Raw genomic sequence first — 20,881 nt, 5'->3', positions numbered from 1 at the left:
AGAATCTCGTGTGCGTTCTCCTAATCAACATGGTATGGCACGGAGAAGGACCCTTCCTTCTTGTAACACTTCCCGTTGACAAAGTCAAGATCAACGCCACAGCTGGCCTTCCGAATTGCCGTGGTGATGCAGGTGGTCTGGTCATCGCCAGGGATCCAATCATCGATTTTGTAGGCAGCTTCCAATCCGTACAGCTTCCTGTCATTGAGCTCTCGCGAGTTCCACATCATGTTGTTGCCACACCACTGAGGGTTCGACGGATCACAGCCTGGGGCGTGTCCGCATTCGCCCTGGATGTTGTCATAGATGCCTTGGAACCCGCCCGCCGTGTCCTGGCCGGAGGCTTCGATGCGGACCACGTACCAGAGGAAATTTTCGTCAAACCAATGCTCCCAAGTATACTGACAGTCGGCCTTGGGCTTCAGATCCAGCTTCTGGGCTACTTGGCAGTCCAAGGGTGTCGAGCTTCCCGGCTGGGTTTCGCCTCCGCCTCTGGCACCAAGACCAAGTCCTAGAGCAAGGCTAGCTCCTGTCGAGAATAGAGTAAGCATTATTGCGGGGCATGTTTGGTACGGCGAAACTACAGCTCTCATGAACCAAATTGGTCGAGAAGATCGTACGTGGCCACGAAGACTTACCTCCCTAGGTCGCACCACCACGTCTAGTGCTCCTACTGCTTGTGCTTGTATAGCTCCCTGGTCTGCCATCACTGAAGCCGCCACCCTTGGGGAGAGCAACAGTGGTGAATAGAAGTGAAGACAATGGGAGACGAATGTGCGAGGTTTTCATGGTAAGACTGTGCGATGGCCAACGAGGATTCAGAGGACGAATATTGAACAGGGCTCAGATGAGATTTATTCCTAACTATGAAGGTGTTGGCGAGCGGTTTTGGTGAACAGAAATTGCATGTCTACCAGATTCAGCAAAGGGCATATTTATATTTGACGTTAAGAGAACGGCCCACGGCATTGCTTCGGTCTCGCCGGTGCAGTTCCCAAATTTCTCAATTTCAAATGAACATCAGTTTCCTCCTCCCTTGGTTAGAAATTTGATAAATAAGGAGTCATCCAGCTTCAGTCATCCGTGTAGCCGAGCCCCCAAGTCTCATTTCTGTTGTCATTGGTGTGCAGGACCATTCAACTTCGGGATAGCCAGCCACCTTAAGTTTTAGCAAGTCACAGAGAAATCGTTCTAGAAAAGCGTCTAGAAAAGCGGCGCTATCCATGCATGGCATCGAAAACTTAGCCTTACGTTCACTGAACTGAATTTCATTCTAGAAATTCTTTAATATTCGTGTGGCGTTAAGTTGAGCACGATTGACCTTGATATCAAATGGTGGATCCACAGGTGCTCATAGTAGTATGTGCAACAGCGAAAAAATCTAGGCTCGGTATTATGTAGTGAATGTCATATGGTTCGACTTGTGGATGTTTACGTCTAACAGTGTTATTTACAGTGACCCCCTCATCAGCGATACACGAGAGGTTGTGGACAACGTGCACTTGCAACCCAGTATTCAATGAAGTCCACCCATAGCCAAGATCCGCCAATAATTATATCACCAGTTTTAGTTTTGTTCATTGAAAGTTCATTCCATGACATGAGAGACAGGATCGAGGACATTATGTTCTGGCTTCAAAAAGGGTGAAAGATGTACAGCTAGCGCGACAGTCCAAATTTGAATTAATAGCACTGTGAGCGGGGGACCGAGGACCGCGGTCGAAGGAAGTTTGTTACGACACCAACAGATGACGATCGCAGTCGGCAGGCACCATACGGCATCTCCTCGTTTCTGTGACTTGGCGATGCTACCAAATCGCTCTCTTCGTGTGGGAGGTCGAGGCAGGCTTCTTGGACGAGCGATGGAGTCCAAGAATCGCCGTCTGGACCAATGACATGACGTCAGAGCGCCTCACTGATTCAACGCCAGCGCAGAGAATCGCGCGTGACGAATAAGGGCAAACTGCCTCAGTGAACAGCTGCAAGCCGGCAACATCTTTTCGCAGCGCTCGCACTCTGCACCGAAAACAATGAAGGGCCACTGTTGATGCGCATGCCTCGTATTTCGCCGATATGTCCACCGACGAGACGCGGCTGACCGCCCCGCAGCTCCGTGCGCTGTTTGACATCTTGACTCATCACGAGACCTACGCTGAAGTCGAGAGCTTCAAGGGCCCGGAAGGAATCGAGAACTATGGCTATCCCTTTGCCGAAGACCAGGAGAAGGCACCGGATGCAGTCGGTGCCAAGTCCTCATCGCCTCTGCTGCAGCTTTTGCTGACCAGGCTGGTCTTGCCCATGCCCGGCATTAACGACCTGCCTCCTGACTTCTGGAACGTCAAGTTCAAGAGCGTCATGAAGAGTTTCGCCGGTGTCAATCTGTCTGAGAGCTATGATAAGGGCGCCCTCGGCACGAGGAAGACGCTTGCCACCGCTGCGTCGGCGTTCCACGAGTCGATAACCCGGGGCATGCTTGGAGGCGTTCCCAGGATCGAATCACCGCCGCGGGAGCACAGGGCGGACCCGCCCACAGCAAAGGACCTCGAGCAGTCTTGGGATCACCTAGTCCACGAGGCCGTCTATGGCGACCTTGTCGATGAACTTTTCGACTACGCGGTTAAGTCACCGGCCTTTGAGGATCATTCGCCCGCGGTGCGGGATTCCATCGACTACGCCATCATCCACGCCGCAACCATACTCCACCGCATATATGTCATGTCACCAGAGGGGCAATATTTGCTCAAACTCATCGAGAGTACTCACAAACTCATACCGTACACTCTAGTTTGCCAGACTTTGCGAGTAGGCAACGCCGCCACCATGATTTCAGGTTTGGTTAGGTTGTTCTTGGCGAAAGTGAGCCTCGGCGGCCTGACCAATTGGATGGGAATCACCAAAAACGCATCTGATGGCCAGAATCTTATGCAAAGGTTGTGATATCCAGGCATCTCTGCTGAGTTCATACTAACCTGGACTCAGAATAATAGCCATGGTCCTTGATTGGGATGCTGGCGACTTCAAAAAGTCAGTCGACAATATCAAGAATAAAGCGGAGGGGGTCAAGTCTGGGCAACTGCCAGTGATAGATGCCCACCTAGAAGCGTCCCAGGAGCAACACAGGGATGTTCGCACTAGAAGCATCAAGGAGCAGGTCTCCATCGTAGCGGCCATTCTCGACTCAAATGGCACCAACGTCACAAAAGACATGCCGGAGCAGCAGCATGCTCTCTGCATGCAGTACTACTCGGCTCAGCTGTCGGTCCAAGACCGCGAAAGGATCATCGAGGTTATGTGTCGCCAAAGCCCCGATTATATCACAGCTCTTGTTCGGGATGCCGTGGCTGCTTTTGACCCTATTATTAGGATTCTTCATGACCATGTGGATCTACGAAAATATGTTGTCCACGTTCAGAAGTTCATAGATGACCTTTTGGAAGTAAATAGGCCGAAAAAGGGACAAGGCGAGCAGCCTGTCCCTCCATCTATTGAGGACTATGTGCACTTGCTTCAGCACCACCGCAAATGGGCCTTCGAGTATCTGCATGACTTCGCGAAGGGCTGCCCCGAGGTCAGAGACAGGTTCCGCTCTTGGATCAAGAACGATGTCATGGAAGCATTTAAGCAAGATAATAAGGCTGGTGGGGTTGACGATCCAACGGCTTTCGAAGGTGCAGGCGCAATGAGCCAGTCGTTGCAGTCGATGTTCTCGCAGCTCGACGAAGACACACGAAAACCTGTATTGGAAGCACTGGACAACTACGACACCTATACAAATACCCTCAACAAGACATCCGATGGTCATTTGCAAGGGATTGTCAATGGACTGAACAAGGGCAAGGAATCCTCAGAGGGTGGAAGCATGATCGGACCTGGACTATACCATGCAAGATGGCAATCATTACTAGACAACACCCTGATCACACCTAAGACAGTCTCGGGTTCTCTGAGACACGGAAACGATGTCAAGGATGTCAAGTCGCGTGGAAAGACGGGTGTAATCCCCACCAAGGATACTTGGGACGTGACTTCAGTCAACGAGGAGAAGAGCAGGTCAACACCACAACAGCCTAAAGTGGATGTTGTCGTCGAGGCTTTCAGTGCAAAGTTCAAGGAGACGGTGGCGGATATCAGTAGCAGAAATAGAACCTGATGGACCGTCTTCCAGCACACCCACATCATTCAGTAGCGGTTTGCGGCGGCGCTTGTATGACATACCACAATAGACAATGTGTATCAAACTGAGAAGACGTATATACGCGACAGCGCACGCATAACTACTAGAAGCTAGTTACTGTGAGCATGACGTGACGTTAGAACCCGCTAAGCCCTATAGCTGGCGCCCCAATCTGTCGGGTTGGAGGGTGCCTGGGGCAAGTGCCTTACTAGAGCTGATTCGGCAGGTCGCGTCTGCCCACACCGCGTCAGCGCGTGGATGAGGAGCATCCATTCCGAACTCCGAACGGCTTACATATACGTAGCGGAGTAGACAAGTTATCTCCACAATAAGACCCCACGCTGGCCATCGATACCTTTCGTAACACTTTCTTTTCATTCTCCTGACACCTCGAGTTGCAACGGGGCAGAAGTGACGATGCTTACCACTGGACTGTTGGCTTGCAGCCTCATCGGGCTGGTCGCAGGCCAATTCCCACCAGAGCCAAAGGGCGTAACAATACTTAAATCCAAATTTCATGAGAACGTGACAATCTCATACAAAGAGGTCAGTAGCTCATGGTAGATTCATAATGGATTGAAGCTTACCCGAGTTAAATAGCCCGGCATCTGTGAGACTACGCCTGGCGTACGGTCCTACTCAGGTTATGTCCACCTACCACCAGGCATCCTCGATGATGGCAGTGGAGAGGTTCAAGACTACCCGATTAATACGTATAACCACCATTAAATGTTATTATGATCAGAAATAGAGGCTGACAGGCTCAAGTTTCTTCTGGTTTTTCGAAGCCAGGAAAGATCCTCTGAATGCTCCGCTCTCAATCTGGCTTAATGGAGGTCCTGGTGGTTCATCCATCATGGGGTAAGTACAATCATATCTCAGCATATCTGGTTGGGTATTTGGTTATTATTTCCTTATGACATTCAATTGCATCAGAGACGGACACTAAAGAAGCAATCTGTAGCCTGCTGGAAGAGAACGGCCCTTGCCTGGTAGGGCCAGATTCCAAGACCACCTATCTCAACCCGTGGAGTTGGAACAACGAAGTGAACATGCTGTACCTTGACCAGCCAACTCAAGTTGGGTTTTCATACGATATTCCCACAAACGGAACAATGACTCTTCACGAGGAAGGGGAGGATAAGTACTTCGCAATGATTCCTGAGAACTTCACCGAGGTTCCAGAGGCCAATTTTACAAGCTATCCCGGCACGTTTTCAAGCCAGGACACAGCCAAAACAGCAAATACGACAGCATTTGCCGCACATGCCCTTTGGCACTTTGCTCAGAACTGGTTCTTTGAGTTTCCGCACTACAAGCCGAACGATGACCGTATCAGTCTTTGGACTGAGAGCTACGGTGGACATTACGGTCCTGGCTTCTTCCAATTCTTCCAGCAGCAGAACGACAGGATCTCCAGTGGGAACTCCACCGAGGAAGGCGCACAGTATATCCACCTCGATACTCTAGGGATCGTTAATGGGGCGTTAGATCTTGTCATTGCTGGAGAAGCATGGATCAGCTTTCCTTACAATAATGTGAGTGCACTGTCTTGCAAGGTTGGCTTTTGTGCAACAAAGATGCTAATTGTTCACACCAGACCTATGGGAAACAAGTTTTCAACGAATCGCTTTACAATGAGTTGATGCATGAGTGGACCCGCGAAGGTGGCTGCAAAGAGAGAACAGTAGCCTGCCAGGGAGCGTTGAAGTACCGTGATTCGCCAAACACCGGAAGCCAAGGTAGTAACTGGACAGAAGTATGTAAGAGCATGTATGAGGATTGTGTTTTCCCTGCTGTCAAGTTCTATAACGAGCTCGACGGAGGCTGGTTTGACATCGGCCACCAGTCGGCAGATCCTTTCCCGCCTCCTTACAGTAAGTTGTCTCTGTCACATTCTCTTTCTCAGCCCCGAATTCGCTATGGATGCTTATCATCCGATTTCTCCTACGTATTGAGACTTTTGTCTCGTCTTTCATGTACCTGTCTGAAACAGCAATGGCTAACTGACATCTTACAGTGTACGGGTATCTCATGCAGGAGTCCGTATTAGAAGCACTCGGTGTTCCAGTTAACTACAGCTCAAGCTCACATGCCGTTGCCGAGAACTTCGAAAGGACATTCGACATGGTGCATGGTGGCTTCCTTGAGGCTGCAGGATATCTCCTTGATAGCGGCATCAAGGTGCACATGATGTAAGCCTCACCTCAATCCTTCCCAGTTGTGCGGCCGCAGCGACTTACGTGATCCAGGTACGGAGACCGAGACTATGCGTGCAATTGGGTAGGCGGAGAGGCAAGCAGCTTGGCAATTCCGTACAGCCACGCGGCCGAGTTCGCTGATGCTGGCTACTCGCCGCTCATAACCAAGGGCGGTTTTGACGGCTTGACCAGACAGTACGGAAACTTCAGTTTTACGCGGGTGTTCCAGGCAGGCCACGAAGTACCGAGCTACCAGCCAGAAGCCGCGTACGAGATCTTCATGCGGGCAACCTTCAATCGCGATATCCCGACGGGTCTGCTACCCGTCACGGACGACTTCGCGACGATTGGACCAAAGACGGTGTGGCATGTCAAGAACACCCCGCCGGAGAAGCCTGAGCCGAGATGCCACGTGCTGAAGCCTGAAAGCTGTGTGCCTGAGGTCTTGGAGAAAGTCAAGGCTGGGAAGGTCGTCGTCAAGGACTGGTTCGTTGTGGATTTAATCGAGGATAAGGACGCTGACGCAGCAGCCGGGAAGGACTGGCAGGACCAGCAAGTTTTCGGCGAGCTGTGAAAACATGCAACTATGTTTCAGGACATACACCTAGTTGCACCAAACAGAGACAAATCAAAGGTTAGGTAAGAACTCGGCATGTTTTTGGATGGCTTTCTAGTTTGCCCCGGGCGCAGGCTTGTCCCCGCTAGAACTAGCACTAAGTTAGGGCGTGCCATGTCCACTTCTCAACTGTATCCCACAGCCTTTAGTCCCGCTCTCCATTGTGCGAAGAGCGAGATAATACTTACGTGACTCCCCATTGACAAACTACCTGCATTAGTATACAGCAGCGCTATTTGCTCTTGAAATGGACTGCGGGTTTGTCGGAGGCGTTGTTGCACAATCCCCTAGATCTCGAGCCCTAAGGTGAATTACCGGCTCGTCCGGCTTTAGAGTATCATAGCACCTCAGCAGCCCGTGCGCCACTGATGCCCAAAGGCCACACCGGCCCATCCACATTGACGCCCTGGAATGGTTTATTTCATCCATCGCCTAGGCTGTCCGTCTCAGTCTCCACTGACCAATCGGTGTGCTCCATCAGATCGCCGGGTCACAAACGACAGCTGCTTGCGAAGCATCACGCAAAGCTCTATCTTTCACTCTACTTGCCTACCTTAATTGCAATATAATCTCGTTCTCACGCAACCACTCGCACTAGGTGATTTCGATCCAATTCAATTGCAAAACTTCGAGCTCTTGACAAAGTAGTCAACATCCACCGGATCTTTCCCGCAACATGCTGCCCCCTCCACTTGTCGGCGTGTACCAGCAGTATAAGCAAGACACGGATTCCATTGCGGCTTGGCTTGCTTCTACTGCTGCAGCTCACGGTATTCGACAGTCCTCGATATCCAGGCACATGAGCGTCCAAGACTGACATTGCGTAGGCTACTCGCGTGATCTGCTCCAGACAGGAAGTGAGAAGACCCAGTCAACCGGCCGACTCAAAGGTAAGGCTAGGAAGAACGCCAAGAAACAAGCAGCAGGCGGCACCAAATCCCCGCCGAACGCTGCGCCCAAGTACCGTATTGCGATCAAGGACTTTACCGTCCTATCAGAGTTCATTTCCGGGAAGAACATAGCTGTTCCGAGGCCATTTGCCTCCACGCTTGACCGGTTGATCAAAGTCCGTGGTGGGTTCGGCAGCCAGCTCGTCGAACATGGCAAAGCCTCCAATGCTACCTCAGATCGGAAGCATTCCTTCTTTGTCGGCGTCTTGCAGAAAGTCCGGGAGATTCTGAAACCTCTCACGCAAACGACCGTTGAAAGAGAGGATGCCCGCACTCCTATGGAAGAAGCCGCAAGCCGCTTTGCAGGGTTGTCCGTGTACGAGCCTTCGGAGGAGTTCCTGAACGCCCCCGACGTCGAACGACCTCAACAAACCCCTGGTGACGATGCTGTGTATGAAGCTGAGCAATCAACTTCTTACGCGGATGTCATGTACGCAGTGGGGGCCATGGTGAACGACCTCAACAAAATCCGATCTCGGATTGATTGGATCTGGTCGAACTACAAGATTGGCGTGTTTGATCTCGCTGCCGCAGCCATTGCTACCAACACAGCCATAGATCTCGCTCGCAACTTGATAGACGAGGTTATGCCTCTGGCAGAGACACACGGCGGTGCTTGGGGGATATTGAATGAGTTCTACCAGCTCCAAGCGAGAAATAAGGGCTTCAAGACCAAGGATATTTTTGTGCAAAGCAACCCGGCTGACAACTTCAACTATGATCTGTACGACCTCGGCGTTGATACATTCCTCCTCCCCTATCGAATCGTGGAGGCATTCTCCCGAGTTCTTCTGCCAGGCCAGCTTCCCGTATACAAAGAGGGGTTGTTTGGCTGGTACGACGCCAGCAGTGACCGAGGGGCGAAAACGGGATACCAGAAATTTGAGGAAGACCGAACATTGTTGACGCCCTTTTTTACTGAGCTCATGACTGTCGTACGGGGTATTGGAGAATATCCAGTCCAAGACGAATTCCTTCGAGGGATGGAAGAGTTGAATACGACCAACAAGGTTCCGTTTTACCTTGTTTTCGCGGCACAAGTCTTTGTTGATATCCACCACATGCTGCGCGGCCAGGCAACCGAAGGATTCAAGGAACTCGAAAGACATGCCAACTTCATGATCAAGGATATCAAGGAACACCTTGAGTTTCACAAGAACCTTAGGGTTGATACATGGCCAAAGGCTAACGACCAATTCATCATGGATCGTCTAAAGCTTGTCAGCGATACCCTGGAAGACCCGGTCTACAAGACCAAAGTCAAGTTCTGGCACAAAATGCGGATGTCTATTCCTCCTACCGTTGAGCCCAACCGCATACTGAAGATGTCGCCCGTTCTGAGCGGCTTACTGCTCTACCGGTTCAAATCCCAGCATCGGGAGATTGGCCTAGCTATTGCAAATGCATGGGGCTCTGTGACCTACACTGCGCACCTTCATAACGCTCTTCAGAGTGAAAAGCTTGTTGCTGGAAAATGGCAAGATATGATGTTGGCTCGCACCATTCTTGGGGACTCCACCTTCTTCGTGGGTGACCCACCAACTAATGGTGAAGACTATATGCGGAAATTCAGCCTCCAAGCAGGTGTTCCGTTTGCTGCCATGACTAGCACGCGTCGCAAAAACACCGCTCTGGAGTCCAAAGCTGGGCCACGAGGTAAGCAGCTCTTATTCTACTCATTACCCTTCAACCTGGCAGGCTTGGAGCTACACGACAATGATCACTGCTCAACTGGACTCTGCCAGTTTATTACACTCACAAGTATGCGTATTAATGAGTTCGTAGGGATTAAGAGTGAACATCTTCCGCCTGTATCTTCCATGTTCTTTGACCGCTACGTAAATGGATCACGCCGAGTAGACTGGACTGCGGAGCAAGTGGACCAGGTTATCGAGCTGAGCTTATACGAAGAAATGGGAAGTGAAGAGGAAGGCACCCTCATGTTTGGCCAGATTGAAGAACCAGAGAAAATTAAGGGGAAGCAAAGGGCCAGTGGTAACGGCGGAAAAAAACGCAAGAAAGCTTCGGAGGGTGCAGTCCTTTCGCCTGAGCAGTTGATACACCAGCTGACGTTCGCCCTCAACAACGAGAAGCTAGAGCTCAGTTTCCCATGGCTCACCATGCACCGCTCCTGCTGGAGGCTTCTCCGAGCGGTCAAAGACGGCTGCGACGCTCACCTCCGCGAGACCGTCGGGCCTGTTTATATGGAGAAGGAGTCGCAGCTCCCGTTTTTGATGATGTGGATCTTTGGGTTCGCAGGCAAAGGAGACATGCGATTGATGCACCTAGCGGCCGATGCGGCGCGTGGGTTCTACGGGCGCTCGGGGCGCGATGTCCTTGGCGTGCTTCACCGGCTCGGGATGCCCATCCAATTCACGACTGAGGATGAGTTCGAGGCCATTGCGCAGGAGTCTAGTCAGTAATCTAGATTTTTGGACCAGATGTGTTAACAGGAGATATGCCTTAGGCTTTGAGTTATTCATGTGTGAAAGGGGTGATTTCGAGTGGCTGTTGAGGCCGCAATTGAGTTTCCCACAAGACGCGTGGCATATTGGCGTGCCTGAAATTCATCTTGTCGCTCTATTCTAGTATCAAATCTGGCTGTTGTCATCTAGCTATCCTCAGAGCTTCCTGTGAATCCCAGAAACAGTGTATGACAACCACAAGTTAATTATAGACTGTGATAATTGCACAGCCCGATGGACTTCACCAGCGTGTTGTTGAAGTTCAAGCATGGCAGTGCACAATGTCTTTGGCTTGCTTATCCACCACTAGGAGTGGGCATATTGAATGGAGCATTGATATGCAAGATGTATATTTATAGCCTCAGCACCTCGCAATGTCGCACCCCCCACCCCTCCGGGGAACGGTTCAGCTCAAGGCTCCCTCACGAACCATCATAAACGCTGTCCCTTCTCATCAGCTCAACGCTTTCATCGTAATACAAGTTCTTATTGGAACGAGTAAGGTTCACTTTACGACATGACTCTTCTACGACGTTTCCGGACGCTCAAAACTACTGAGCCTTCAGAGCCCCGAGATTCTATAGGGGAAATAGGGCTAACACTGATTGCGAAGCCGAGAGAGGACACAAAAGTGGAGTAAGTCAAGACGGTGGAATCGGAAAGATATACATGTGCTTCATCACATATCTGAGGAAAGGGCACCTCTACCTGCATCGCCCAAGTTAATCCTCTCTAGTGTCGTATTTGTCCACGGCTTTTTAGGCCACCCGAAGAAGACATGGGCTGCTCCAGGTGACAGAACCACTCCGCCAACTTACTGGCCTCGAGAAAAGGTCCCCCAAAGTCTACCTCAGGCTCGAGTATGGGCGTTTGGCTACGATACCAAGCTAAGTCACCCTCTCCGGTCCGGCAGCCAAAATACAGTCTATGGAGAGGGCAAAGAACTAGTGGCTATTTTGGACGATGTACGGCGCGGTAATGAGAAGCTGCTGCCCATCATCTTCGTGGCACATAGCTTAGGAGGCATTGTGGTCAAACAAGCGCTGCGATACTCCGAGAAATGCAAGGAGCATCAGGCGAACCAGAGTCTTGGCCTGGTATTTGATACAACCATCGGCATTTTTTTTTTTTTGGCACACCTCACGGTGGAGCAGACCCGAGAGACTTGACTCATAGAGTCTTGCAAAGTGTGGCGGGAGTTATGGGCGTGAAGGCAAATCCTAATACGATAGCCACGCTGCTCCCCAACTCGGCCGAGCTCGAACAGTTGCGTGACGAGTTTCTCCCCATGGCGCGCAAGAAGCAATGGTCGATTACTTCATTCCAGGAACAAAGAGGAGTCCCGTTCCTCAATGGAAGACTCGTACGTACATCCCTAAATGGCGTTTCCAGCTAATGTACTGACCCTATAGGTCGCCGATCAAGTTTCCTCATGCCTGGGTGATAGGGATGTTGAGAGAACCAGGGCAATTGACAAGAACCACATGGAAATGTGCAAATTCTCCGCCGAGGATCCTGAATACGGAAAAGTTGACCAGACCCTGAGATATACGTGGGAAACCTTCACCAGCAAGTCCGCGCAGGTAAACACGGTTGCTCCGCCCGGAAGAATCACTCCATTCGTTCAGACTAATCAATTGGAAAGGATCACGGAAGAACAGAAGAAGCGGTTCCTCTCTACTTTGAGGTGGCCGGAGATGAACTCCAGAGAGAACTCTATTGAAAGTCCGTCTTTGGACACAGTTCAGTGGATATTCGGCGAAAATTTGAAAGAATCCGACGTAAGGAAGTCGTTTCGGCAGTGGCTTCAATCGGCAGATGCTCTGTTTTGGATTCGCGGAAAAGCAGGCTCTGGAAAGAGCACCCTTATGAAGTTTTTAGTTCATGAAAAACGAACTATGAAGCACCTAGTCGTCTGGAACCCTTCTGTACGAATTCTTCATTTCTTCTTCATCGAAGTAGGCACCAGCCCGCTACAGCGCCAGATAGAAGGATGTTTGAGGTCTTTACTATATCAGCTACTGATCGCTGACGGTGTAATGCTCGAAAACATCCTCCGAAGTCAACCATCCTTGAGACAAAAGGCATCTGAACATGACTGGTCCATAGAAGATCTCCAGAGGACTCTCATTAATGCCCTTCGGATGTCCAAAACTACTTTTTGTTTATTCATTGATGAGATCAAAAATGATTCTCAATTTTCAGCAGCTGAAGCGCTGTTAGCGTTGGCACATACGCAAGGTGTCAAGGTCTGCGTATCGAGTCGCGAGGAGAACTCTCTCTCAGCTCTGAGTTTGTATCCATCGCTGCGCATTCAAGATTTGACGTACGGCGGCATAAATGCATACATACGCGAGAAACTGCATCCTTCTCTCACAGAGCTGCATGAACTACAAAACGGTGTAGCCTCCCAGAAAGTGCGGGATATGGTCAATACTCTGACTGTGAAATCGGATGGGGTCTTCTTGTGGGCCGTCATGGCCGTTGAAAATATTCTGCAGGGCATAAGAGACGGTGACTCGTTTCAAATTCTCCGTAAAGGGACCGATGAATTCGCCCCTAGCCTTGATGCTTTGTATCAGCAGATGTGGTCCAGACGCAACGATAACAACCCAAAACAGCAACGAGAGTCTGCTGAACTGTTCTGGCTGATGCTAAACTCAAGGGAATTGCAATGGTGGCCACGCTGGTTCATTGGTAACCTTTTTTCTACAAATATTCACCTGCGTCAAGCTTTTGAGGACTTCATTCAAAGTAAAAGGACACCAACGAAACAATACGTACAGGCGTTGATGCAAGAACATCAAAAGTGGTTGTTGGCGAGGAGCGCTGGTCTGATCGAGATCACATCGAGGAGCCTGACCCAAGCATCGAACGACTCGACGTTCTTTACGCCCGGCAATTACACGGTTCGATTCATACATAGATCCGTGCGCGAGTTTCTATTAAGTACACCTTCCGGACGGGCCATACTTGATCGCGACACTAGAACCTCCCAGGAAAAATGGTCAAACATGTTACGCGGATTAAAGACTACGGTTATGTTCACGGGAGTTTGCAGGATTCTTCCTTGTCAAGGATTCTTGGAGGGTTCAACATCACTGCCGAGACACCCCAGATCCGGGGCTTTTGACTTTTTCACCAAGGTCTTGCCATCCCACGTCATCCGGGGTCATATTAGCGATGACGATGAATTGAGACTGTTGAACGAGCTGGAATACGCGACCCATGCTATGTCAGGATCTCTAGAGTTACAGTGGATTCTGCTCGTATGCGCGGCAACGTACGGCTCATGGAAGTACGTGTCACAGAAAAATGGACAACGGCTCGAGAACTTGGCCGACGCCGACAAAACCCAGCTCTTGTTCGCTGCGTGTGCCAATTGGAGGAACGTTATCACTAATATCATACCTGATGAGGAAAGCTGGGGCAAAGCAACCCTAGACTGCTCGGAAGAGCTGATACACCTCAAACCATTTCTGAGGGCTGTCCACTGCATCAGATATGTTCTCAGCGCTGGCGCCGATGCGAATGCTACTTTCAGCACCGACGGGCCCGAAAAAAATACCACTCCCTTCTGCTGCATGTTAAGAGAAATACTGCACGCTAGTCTTGAAATCGAGTTTACTCACAAGGACGGCACATACATGGAGTCGCCGCGCGTTGTGGAGCTGGGGCGGTTCTACTCGGAAGTAGGGAGTTTCATTGACTTTTGGACGGAACACCAGGCAGACCTCAGTGGACGTGTTATTCTGCGTACAGGAGGTTGCGACAAAATATGGAAAAGACTTGCGATTGTCAGTTGGACATTCGATTTTCAGATACCCGTTGTCTGGATTGTGGAGTACATGCGAAGGCGCAGGGCCTTCTGGACCGCGCCATGGCAAAAGTCCACAAGCTCAGGGGCTGATAACAGACCATGTTCAATCAAATGCATTGCAATGGGCAGGTTCAGGATGACAAAGAAGAAATTCAACACGACAGAGAACGATGTTGGACTGAGGCTAGGGGCGGCGTTTGAGGAGCTTCTCTTGAGGCCTTGGCAAAATCAGAATGGCTGGCTCTTCCGGGTCTTGATTCTCAACTACATAGAGGGAAAAGCAATACGATTACGCGAGAGAAGCTATCCATTACCGCCCCGTCTTGGAATAAGATTATAGGAGCCGGGCCCAGCTGGAGACTCAAGGCACTTAAGCATTCAACCATCAATTTATACGCAGAGTGGCACATGATTTACTAATTGAGTTGATGCCGATATACCACGGCTCTCATTTCTTGGTCCCCTTTTCCGCCTCCTTCTCCTTCTCCTCGTCCAATATCCGCTGCGCGACCCGGAAGCCTTCCAGCCCGGCTGGCAAACCGGCGTAGATGCTGGCCTGCAACAGGGTCTCCTGGATCTCGGTCACGGTGCAGCCGTTGTTGAGGGCGCCGCGGACGTGGACGCCCAGCTCGGTGCTCTTGCCCATGGCCAGCAGCATGGCAAGGTTGATGAGCGAGCGGGTGCGGCGGTCCAGGCCCGGGCGGCCCCAGATGAGGCCCCAGCCGGCCTCGGTGGCCAGCTCCTGCATGGGGCGCGAGAAGTCGGAGACGTTGGCCCACGAGCGGTTCACGTGCTCGGCGCCGGTGACCTCGCGGCGGATCTCCAGACCCTCCTCGAAGAGGGTCTTGCGCGCGGTTTGGCGGTCTTGATTGGGGGAGGACATTGTATGTTGTTGCACGTGATTGGGCAAGAGTACAAATGTGTGCGTGGTAGACTTTTGATAGGAGACAATCTAGTAAAACAGCTGAGCGTATCTCTTGACGGCGCTTTGTGAATCTTTGGTAGTACAACACAGTCAGATTGAGTTTATACTCTAGGTACCGGCAGCTACATTGCGTCATAAAATGCAGGTAAACAGTATGCCGAGGGAGACGCCCGGCAAATGTGAGAGCCACATGCTCGGGGCCTAGACGCGGCCGAAGTCGCAGACGACAAGAAGTGCCTACGATGCTTGGTACTCGCCCAGGAAATCGACACGGTCAAAGCCGACAATTCTTCTATCACGATGAGCTTAGGTGGTCAGCAGTGTAAGGGTGCATGGATTATTGCCATGCATCTCATTTATACTCTGAGGTTGGTCGATCTGAACGGCGAAAGGGTGTGTCAATGAGGTTGCACGTGCCATCCGGCGCCCGGTTGCTCGTGCTGGAGTGCTGCAGTGCTCAATCTGAGCTGTTTCCGCTGGTCCAGGCTGGGCATTCGTGCGCATTGCGTGACGGCTGTGGGGGAAACCAGCGCTAGAAATCGTGAAAGGAACAACGGACGGGAGGAAAGCGTGGGGAGAGAGCCCTGGCCCGGCCTGGCTGTTGGCCAGGGAAAGACAACAAAGCGCGCCAATGGCGGCGAGTACCGAGTGCCCGAGTAGAGCAGCTGGGACTATGATCCGATCCAGGAGCTGCAAGCGAGAAGACAAGACGGCCGGAATCCGCGATGGCGCCACTGAGGGCCTGAGGACCCCCTGCAGCCTCTGCGCCGACTGCATGGGTGGATGGATGGATGGATGGATGGCATGGAGTTTGGCGACGGGCGGATTGATTTTATTATGGGACGCAACAGCTCACCTCGCCTGAGAGCTGCGCTGGCGTGAGCCGAGTTGGGGAAAGGCGCCAGACCCGATCTTTCGGAGCTTCGAGTCATTGACCACCACAACCTCCCTCACTTTTCGACCTCGCTCTCAACCCACTGCGCATCACTGCCAGCCCGTCCTTGTTAGTGATTGAGACAAGCTCGCTCCCCTTTTGTCTGTTCTTTTGAGTCGTGCTCGCTCACTCAACGCCCCCTCTCACCATGCTGCCTGCCTTGAGAATCGCGGCCCGCCGCGTGCCCGCCGTGCGCAGATCCGCTACCGCTTTCCAGGCTGCCCGAGCTGCCTCGACCTGGGCCAAGGTGCCCCAGGGCCCTCCCGATGTAAGTCGTGCCACCAATTCACTCGCCATTGAGGCCGCGTGCTGATGTCTTGCGCCCGTTAGGCCATCCTGGGTATGTGTTTGCCAGTCACCAGCTCGCCGTGGCGCGGTCCGAGTCCAGCTGTCATCTTGGCTTCGCTGGACCATAAGCTTTACCACGTCATAGCACCACGACAGCACCAATTCCTCATCTCTGGGCCTCCCGCAATCGCATCGAAACCCAGCATGCTAATGCTTGTACCGCAGGTATCACTGAGGCATTCAAGGCCGACTCCTTCGACAAGAAGATCAACCTAGGTGAGTGCTACAACACGCCACGTCCTGCACCGCTGGCCGAATACGACCACGTTCGTGTGTGGCTGGTAGCTCGAATGATGCCGTTGCTAACCAATTGCTCTTCGCACAGGTGTCGGTGCTTACCGTGACGACAAGGGCAAGCCCTACGTCCTCCCCTCCGTCCGCTCCGCCGAAGAGAAGGTCGTCAAGAACCGCCTCAACAAGGAGTACGCCGGCATCACCGGTATCCCCGAGTTCACCAAGGCCGCCGCCGTCCTCGCCTACGGCAAGGACTCGTCCGCCCTCGACCGCCTCGTCATCACCCAGTCCATCTCCGGCACGGGTGCTCTGCGCATCGGCGCCGCCTTCCTCGAGCGCTTCTACCCCGGCGCCAAGAAGATCTACATCCCCAACCCGTCATGGGCCAACCACGGCGCCGTCTTCAAGGACGCCGGCCTCGAGGTCGACAAGTACCGCTACTACGACAAGAAGACCATCGGTCTCGACTTTGAGGGCATGGTCGCCGACATCAAGGCCGCCCCCAAGGGCAGCATCTTCCTGTTCCACGCCTGCGCACACAACCCTACCGGCGTCGACCCCACCGAGGCCCAGTGGAAGGAGGTCAGCGCCGCTGTCAAGGACGCCGGCCACTACGCCTTCTTCGACATGGCCTACCAGGGCTTCGCCTCGGGCTCCACCGACAAGGACGCCTTTGCCGTCCGTTACTTCGTCGAGCAGGGCCACAACATCTGCCTGGCCCAGTCCTTCGCCAAGAACATGGGTCTCTACGGCGAGCGTGTCGGTGCCTTCTCCATCGTCGCCGCCGATGCCGAGGAGAAGAAGCGCATCGACTCGCAGATCAAGATCCTCGTCCGCCCCCTGTACTCCAACCCCCCGATCCACGGTGCCCGCATCGCCGCCGAGATCCTGAACGACCCCGCTCTCAACAAGCAGTGGCTCGCCGAGGTCAAGGAGATGGCCGACCGCATCATCACCATGCGCGCTCTCCTCAAGGAGAACCTCGAGAAGCTGGGCAGCAAGCACGACTGGGGCCACATCACCAGCCAGATCGGCATGTTCGCCTACACTGGCCTTGACGCCGCACAGATGGATACCCTGGCCAAGGAGCACAGCGTGTACGCCACCAAGGACGGCCGTATCAGCGTGGCTGGCATCACCAGCGACAACGTTGGCCGCCTTGCCGAGGCCATCTTCAAGGTCAAGGGTTAAGTCATGTATCAGGATAAAACTTGGGGCGTTTAGAGTGTTCGATAAGCGGAAAATGGCATTTCCTTGATACCTCCATAGATACGCCAAATGGATTGGCCCGATTTCTTCGGCTATGATGATAAAATGAATCACGACATTGGCAGGATTCGAAGTGAATCAAACGGATAAGCGTAGTCGTAGACGACCCACATTGCGGTAGAACATCGTCAAGCTTGATGGACAAAGGTGAGTCGTTGCATTTTGCAAAGTATATCAGCTGGTATATCACAGCTAGACACCATTCAGCGCCATAAACTCGTAAATCGTGATTGGCGGCACATTTCAAAGATCAAGCTCTGGGCCCCTATTCCCGGGCCCACTGACCTTCTCTCCTGCATACCTTGCTCTCAGTCTGCTCCTCATAAAATCCAATACTGTTCCTCGCCGATGTCATGGACCCCCTTACACGTAAACTGACGCCACGTGAACCGTTCAAAGATGATACATCAAGTAGCCGGCGTCAACTTCACCCTCAAGCCCGTCTGGCGCATGAACAAGCTGTCTACAACCTCCCACTCACGCTGCGGGTCCTCGAGCTCCATGTCGTACCGCGCAAACAGGGTCGCGACGACCTTGTACAGCTCGACCAGCGCCAGGTTCTTACCGATGCAGCCCCGGCTGCCGCCCCCGAAACTCAGGTCCGCCGCGTTCATGGCCCGGAGCCGCGCCGCGTGCCCGTCCTCCGACTCCCCCGGGGCCCGCAGCCAGCGCGCTCCGGGTCGAAGGCGTCCGGCGCCGCGCCCCACACGCTGCCGGGCGTCCGCTGCACCACGTACGGGTTGATGCCGACGTGCACGCCGCCCGGGACCACGGCGCCGTCGCACCCTGGCAGCGCCAGGCCCGACGCGGGGACCACGCGCTCCAGCGTCAGTCCGACGCTCGGGAAGATGCGCTGCGACTCGCGCACCGCGGCCTCTAGGTACGGCAGCGCCTTGGCGGCGGCGAAGGCGACCGGCGACGCCTTGTCCGGGGACGGCAGTGAGGAGCGGATCTCGGAGACCAGCTTGGCCTTGGCCCCCGGGTGCTTCAGCACGTGGTAGATGAGGGACCGGATCGCCACGGCGGTCGTGTCGGCGCCGGCTATCATGTTGATCATGAGATCTGAGCGAGAGAAACGGATGAGCCATTCCTACGACTTTTACATTCCGTTCGAACTGGAGGGAGCGAGAGGTTTGGTGATTTTCACTTACATGAGATTATCTGGCCATCGTCGACGACGTCACCGTCAGAGCCCTTGGCCTCTATAAAACGATCGAGGAAGTCGGGCCGGGCAGCGTCGTGATACGCCCCGTCGGTGCCCTGATAACGCGCCGCCAGGTGCTCGAGGGAGATGCGCGTGATGTTGCCGAAGCCCGGGGGGCCCACGCGCATCACTGGGTTCTTGTCCAGCCAGTGGTCCAGGAACGGCATCTGCGATACCAGCGAGAAGTAGTCGATCGACTTGTCGGCAATGGCTAGGGTCCCGCTGTGTTAGGGACAGTGTAAGTAATGTACCCTTTTGTATGGTTGAGTGACATATTTGAAATAATCTCTAGAAGTGAAAGAAAAGGGGTAAGGGAAAAAGACCGAGGGATTGAAAAAAAAAAAGGTCGTCTACTCTAATGCAGATCTTTGAACTTGCAACCTACAATTCACGAAGGAAGGGGTACCCCCAGCAACGCCCGAAGCGCTGACCCATTAAGCCAAGTTAGCCGCTGGGCAATTGGGACTGGGGGCCGTGAGAATGTGTCAACCTATTTCCCATAAGAGGCTATGTTCTAGGCAGCCACTGAATTTTGTGGTCACAATGAGGTGGAGGGTGACTGGCCACCCCCCTAAGCCGCGACCTCCGTAGTCCACCGTATTGTGCTAATGAGACTGCCAAGGGGAAAAGGGGAAGGATACATACTCGAAATCCCGGCCGTGCTGCATGTAGCCGAACGGCTGGCTGAACGTCACCTTGCCCACGACATCCCACGCGTCTACGAGTCGGTTTAGCCAACTTTGCTCGTCCTCGAGAGTGCTCGCCATGCGCCATGGCTACTTACAGAAGCCAATCCACTCCCCCAAGTCACACACAACGCCCTGCTTGGCGAAACGCGAGTCGATCTCGGAACACAGCTTGCCGACCATGTCGTTGACGTGGTCCTCGAGGGACAGGATGCCCTTCATGGTGTAGAACTTGTCGATGGGCCGGCGCTGCCGCGCGTGCTCCATAGGGTCCTTCATGCTGAAGATGTTGTATGTAATCTTGCCGTTCACGATGGCACTACTAGCGCGGTAGAAGTTGTTCTGTTGGGGTCGAGTCAGTGCTTGATGTGACAGCGCTAGGAAGGACAAGTTGGAGAATATACCTTGAGGAACTTGCCGTCGAAGTTGTTGTAGATGGTCTTCACGAGGCTCGGGTGGTCAAGGTCCAGAAGATTGGGTCCGACACGCACTACAGGGCCGTACTTGCGGTGAAGAGCCTCCCAGCGCAGATGCGAGTCGCCGCGTGTCACTTGGTATAGTCACCATAGGTTTGTGTATCCTGTTCAAGTAGGATCAGTCCACACGTTTCTCATCGTTTCGGCTCATAGATAGTATGCGGAGGCCTGTTCTGTATTATATTAGACTTACTGGCAATGAACGGTCCTGGATATTTTCTCAGAGGGTCATTGAATTGCGTTATCAATAGCCAGGTGAGTGTTACTATGAGAGATGCTAGAAAGATTAGCCGAGGCGTGTCACTGTCCTCTTCGCCAAAGGCAGGCATCGAATGCCAGAACGGCAACTGCTTCACGAAGGCGGACATCGCATATCATTAAACTCTAGAATGAGACACCTCAAGTAAGACAAAGTACGCGACGAAGTTTCGATTCATGGTTTTCTTGGACACTCGACTGCGGGGCTGTTAATTAGCCCATGATTTAATCGAGTCTACTGCTCCTCGTTGGCAACCGTGCTGCCGTGGAGTCGACGACGATATAATCCTTGCAGCGCCCGGGGTCGTGCTGACAGGTGCA

The 20,881-nt window shown here is 52.8% G+C and overlaps 8 protein-coding genes across 8 annotated transcripts; 5 read left to right on the top strand and 3 right to left on the bottom strand.

Moving 5' to 3' along the window:
- Positions 1 to 20: 20 nt before the first annotated feature.
- On the bottom strand, positions 21 to 551 carry JN550_011832 (uncharacterized protein; the record flags this gene model as incomplete). Its single annotated transcript, XM_049310240.1, has 1 exon — positions 21 to 551. The coding sequence occupies one exon, from the start codon at positions 549 to 551 to the stop codon at positions 21 to 23; it is 531 nt and encodes a 176-aa protein (XP_049166223.1).
- A 1,522-nt stretch (positions 552 to 2,073) lies between these two features.
- JN550_011831 (uncharacterized protein) lies at positions 2,074 to 4,150 on the top strand (the record flags this gene model as incomplete). Its single annotated transcript, XM_049310239.1, has 2 exons — positions 2,074 to 2,830; positions 2,988 to 4,150. 2 exons carry the CDS (start codon positions 2,074 to 2,076, stop codon positions 4,148 to 4,150), a joined length of 1,920 nt encoding a protein of 639 aa, XP_049166222.1.
- Positions 4,151 to 4,591: 441 nt separating this feature from the next.
- Positions 4,592 to 6,949, top strand: JN550_011830 (uncharacterized protein; the record flags this gene model as incomplete). Its single annotated transcript, XM_049310238.1, has 7 exons — positions 4,592 to 4,720; positions 4,775 to 4,887; positions 4,943 to 5,035; positions 5,139 to 5,712; positions 5,775 to 6,051; positions 6,195 to 6,369; positions 6,427 to 6,949. The coding sequence occupies 7 exons, from the start codon at positions 4,592 to 4,594 to the stop codon at positions 6,947 to 6,949; spliced, it is 1,884 nt and encodes a 627-aa protein (XP_049166221.1).
- A 718-nt stretch (positions 6,950 to 7,667) lies between these two features.
- JN550_011829 (uncharacterized protein) lies at positions 7,668 to 10,364 on the top strand (the record flags this gene model as incomplete). The annotated part of the gene is made up of 2 exons (XM_049310237.1): positions 7,668 to 7,761; positions 7,819 to 10,364. The coding sequence occupies 2 exons, from the start codon at positions 7,668 to 7,670 to the stop codon at positions 10,362 to 10,364; spliced, it is 2,640 nt and encodes an 879-aa protein (XP_049166220.1).
- Positions 10,365 to 10,923: 559 nt separating this feature from the next.
- On the top strand, positions 10,924 to 14,566 carry JN550_011828 (uncharacterized protein; the record flags this gene model as incomplete). Its single annotated transcript, XM_049310236.1, has 4 exons — positions 10,924 to 11,042; positions 11,104 to 11,503; positions 11,620 to 11,769; positions 11,819 to 14,566. 4 exons carry the CDS (start codon positions 10,924 to 10,926, stop codon positions 14,564 to 14,566), a joined length of 3,417 nt encoding a protein of 1,138 aa, XP_049166219.1.
- A 108-nt stretch (positions 14,567 to 14,674) lies between these two features.
- Positions 14,675 to 15,109, bottom strand: JN550_011827 (uncharacterized protein; the record flags this gene model as incomplete). The annotated part of the gene is made up of 1 exon (XM_049310234.1): positions 14,675 to 15,109. The coding sequence occupies one exon, from the start codon at positions 15,107 to 15,109 to the stop codon at positions 14,675 to 14,677; it is 435 nt and encodes a 144-aa protein (XP_049166218.1).
- A 1,124-nt stretch (positions 15,110 to 16,233) lies between these two features.
- JN550_011826 (uncharacterized protein) lies at positions 16,234 to 17,858 on the top strand (the record flags this gene model as incomplete). Its single annotated transcript, XM_049310233.1, has 4 exons — positions 16,234 to 16,353; positions 16,416 to 16,425; positions 16,599 to 16,703; positions 16,759 to 17,858. The coding sequence occupies 4 exons, from the start codon at positions 16,234 to 16,236 to the stop codon at positions 17,856 to 17,858; spliced, it is 1,335 nt and encodes a 444-aa protein (XP_049166217.1).
- A 688-nt stretch (positions 17,859 to 18,546) lies between these two features.
- On the bottom strand, positions 18,547 to 20,670 carry JN550_011825 (uncharacterized protein; the record flags this gene model as incomplete). The annotated part of the gene is made up of 6 exons (XM_049310232.1): positions 18,547 to 18,998; positions 19,088 to 19,362; positions 19,786 to 19,858; positions 19,925 to 20,168; positions 20,231 to 20,376; positions 20,496 to 20,670. 6 exons carry the CDS (start codon positions 20,668 to 20,670, stop codon positions 18,547 to 18,549), a joined length of 1,365 nt encoding a protein of 454 aa, XP_049166216.1.
- Positions 20,671 to 20,881: the final 211 nt, after the last annotated feature.

This window comes from Neoarthrinium moseri, assembly GCF_022829205.1.
Source record: "Neoarthrinium moseri strain CBS 164.80 chromosome Unknown scaffold74_Wmoseri_CBS_16480, whole genome shotgun sequence".
Classification (NCBI taxonomy): domain Eukaryota; kingdom Fungi; phylum Ascomycota; class Sordariomycetes; order Amphisphaeriales; family Apiosporaceae; genus Neoarthrinium; species Neoarthrinium moseri.
This window is presented reverse-complemented; position numbering and strand designations above follow the sequence as displayed.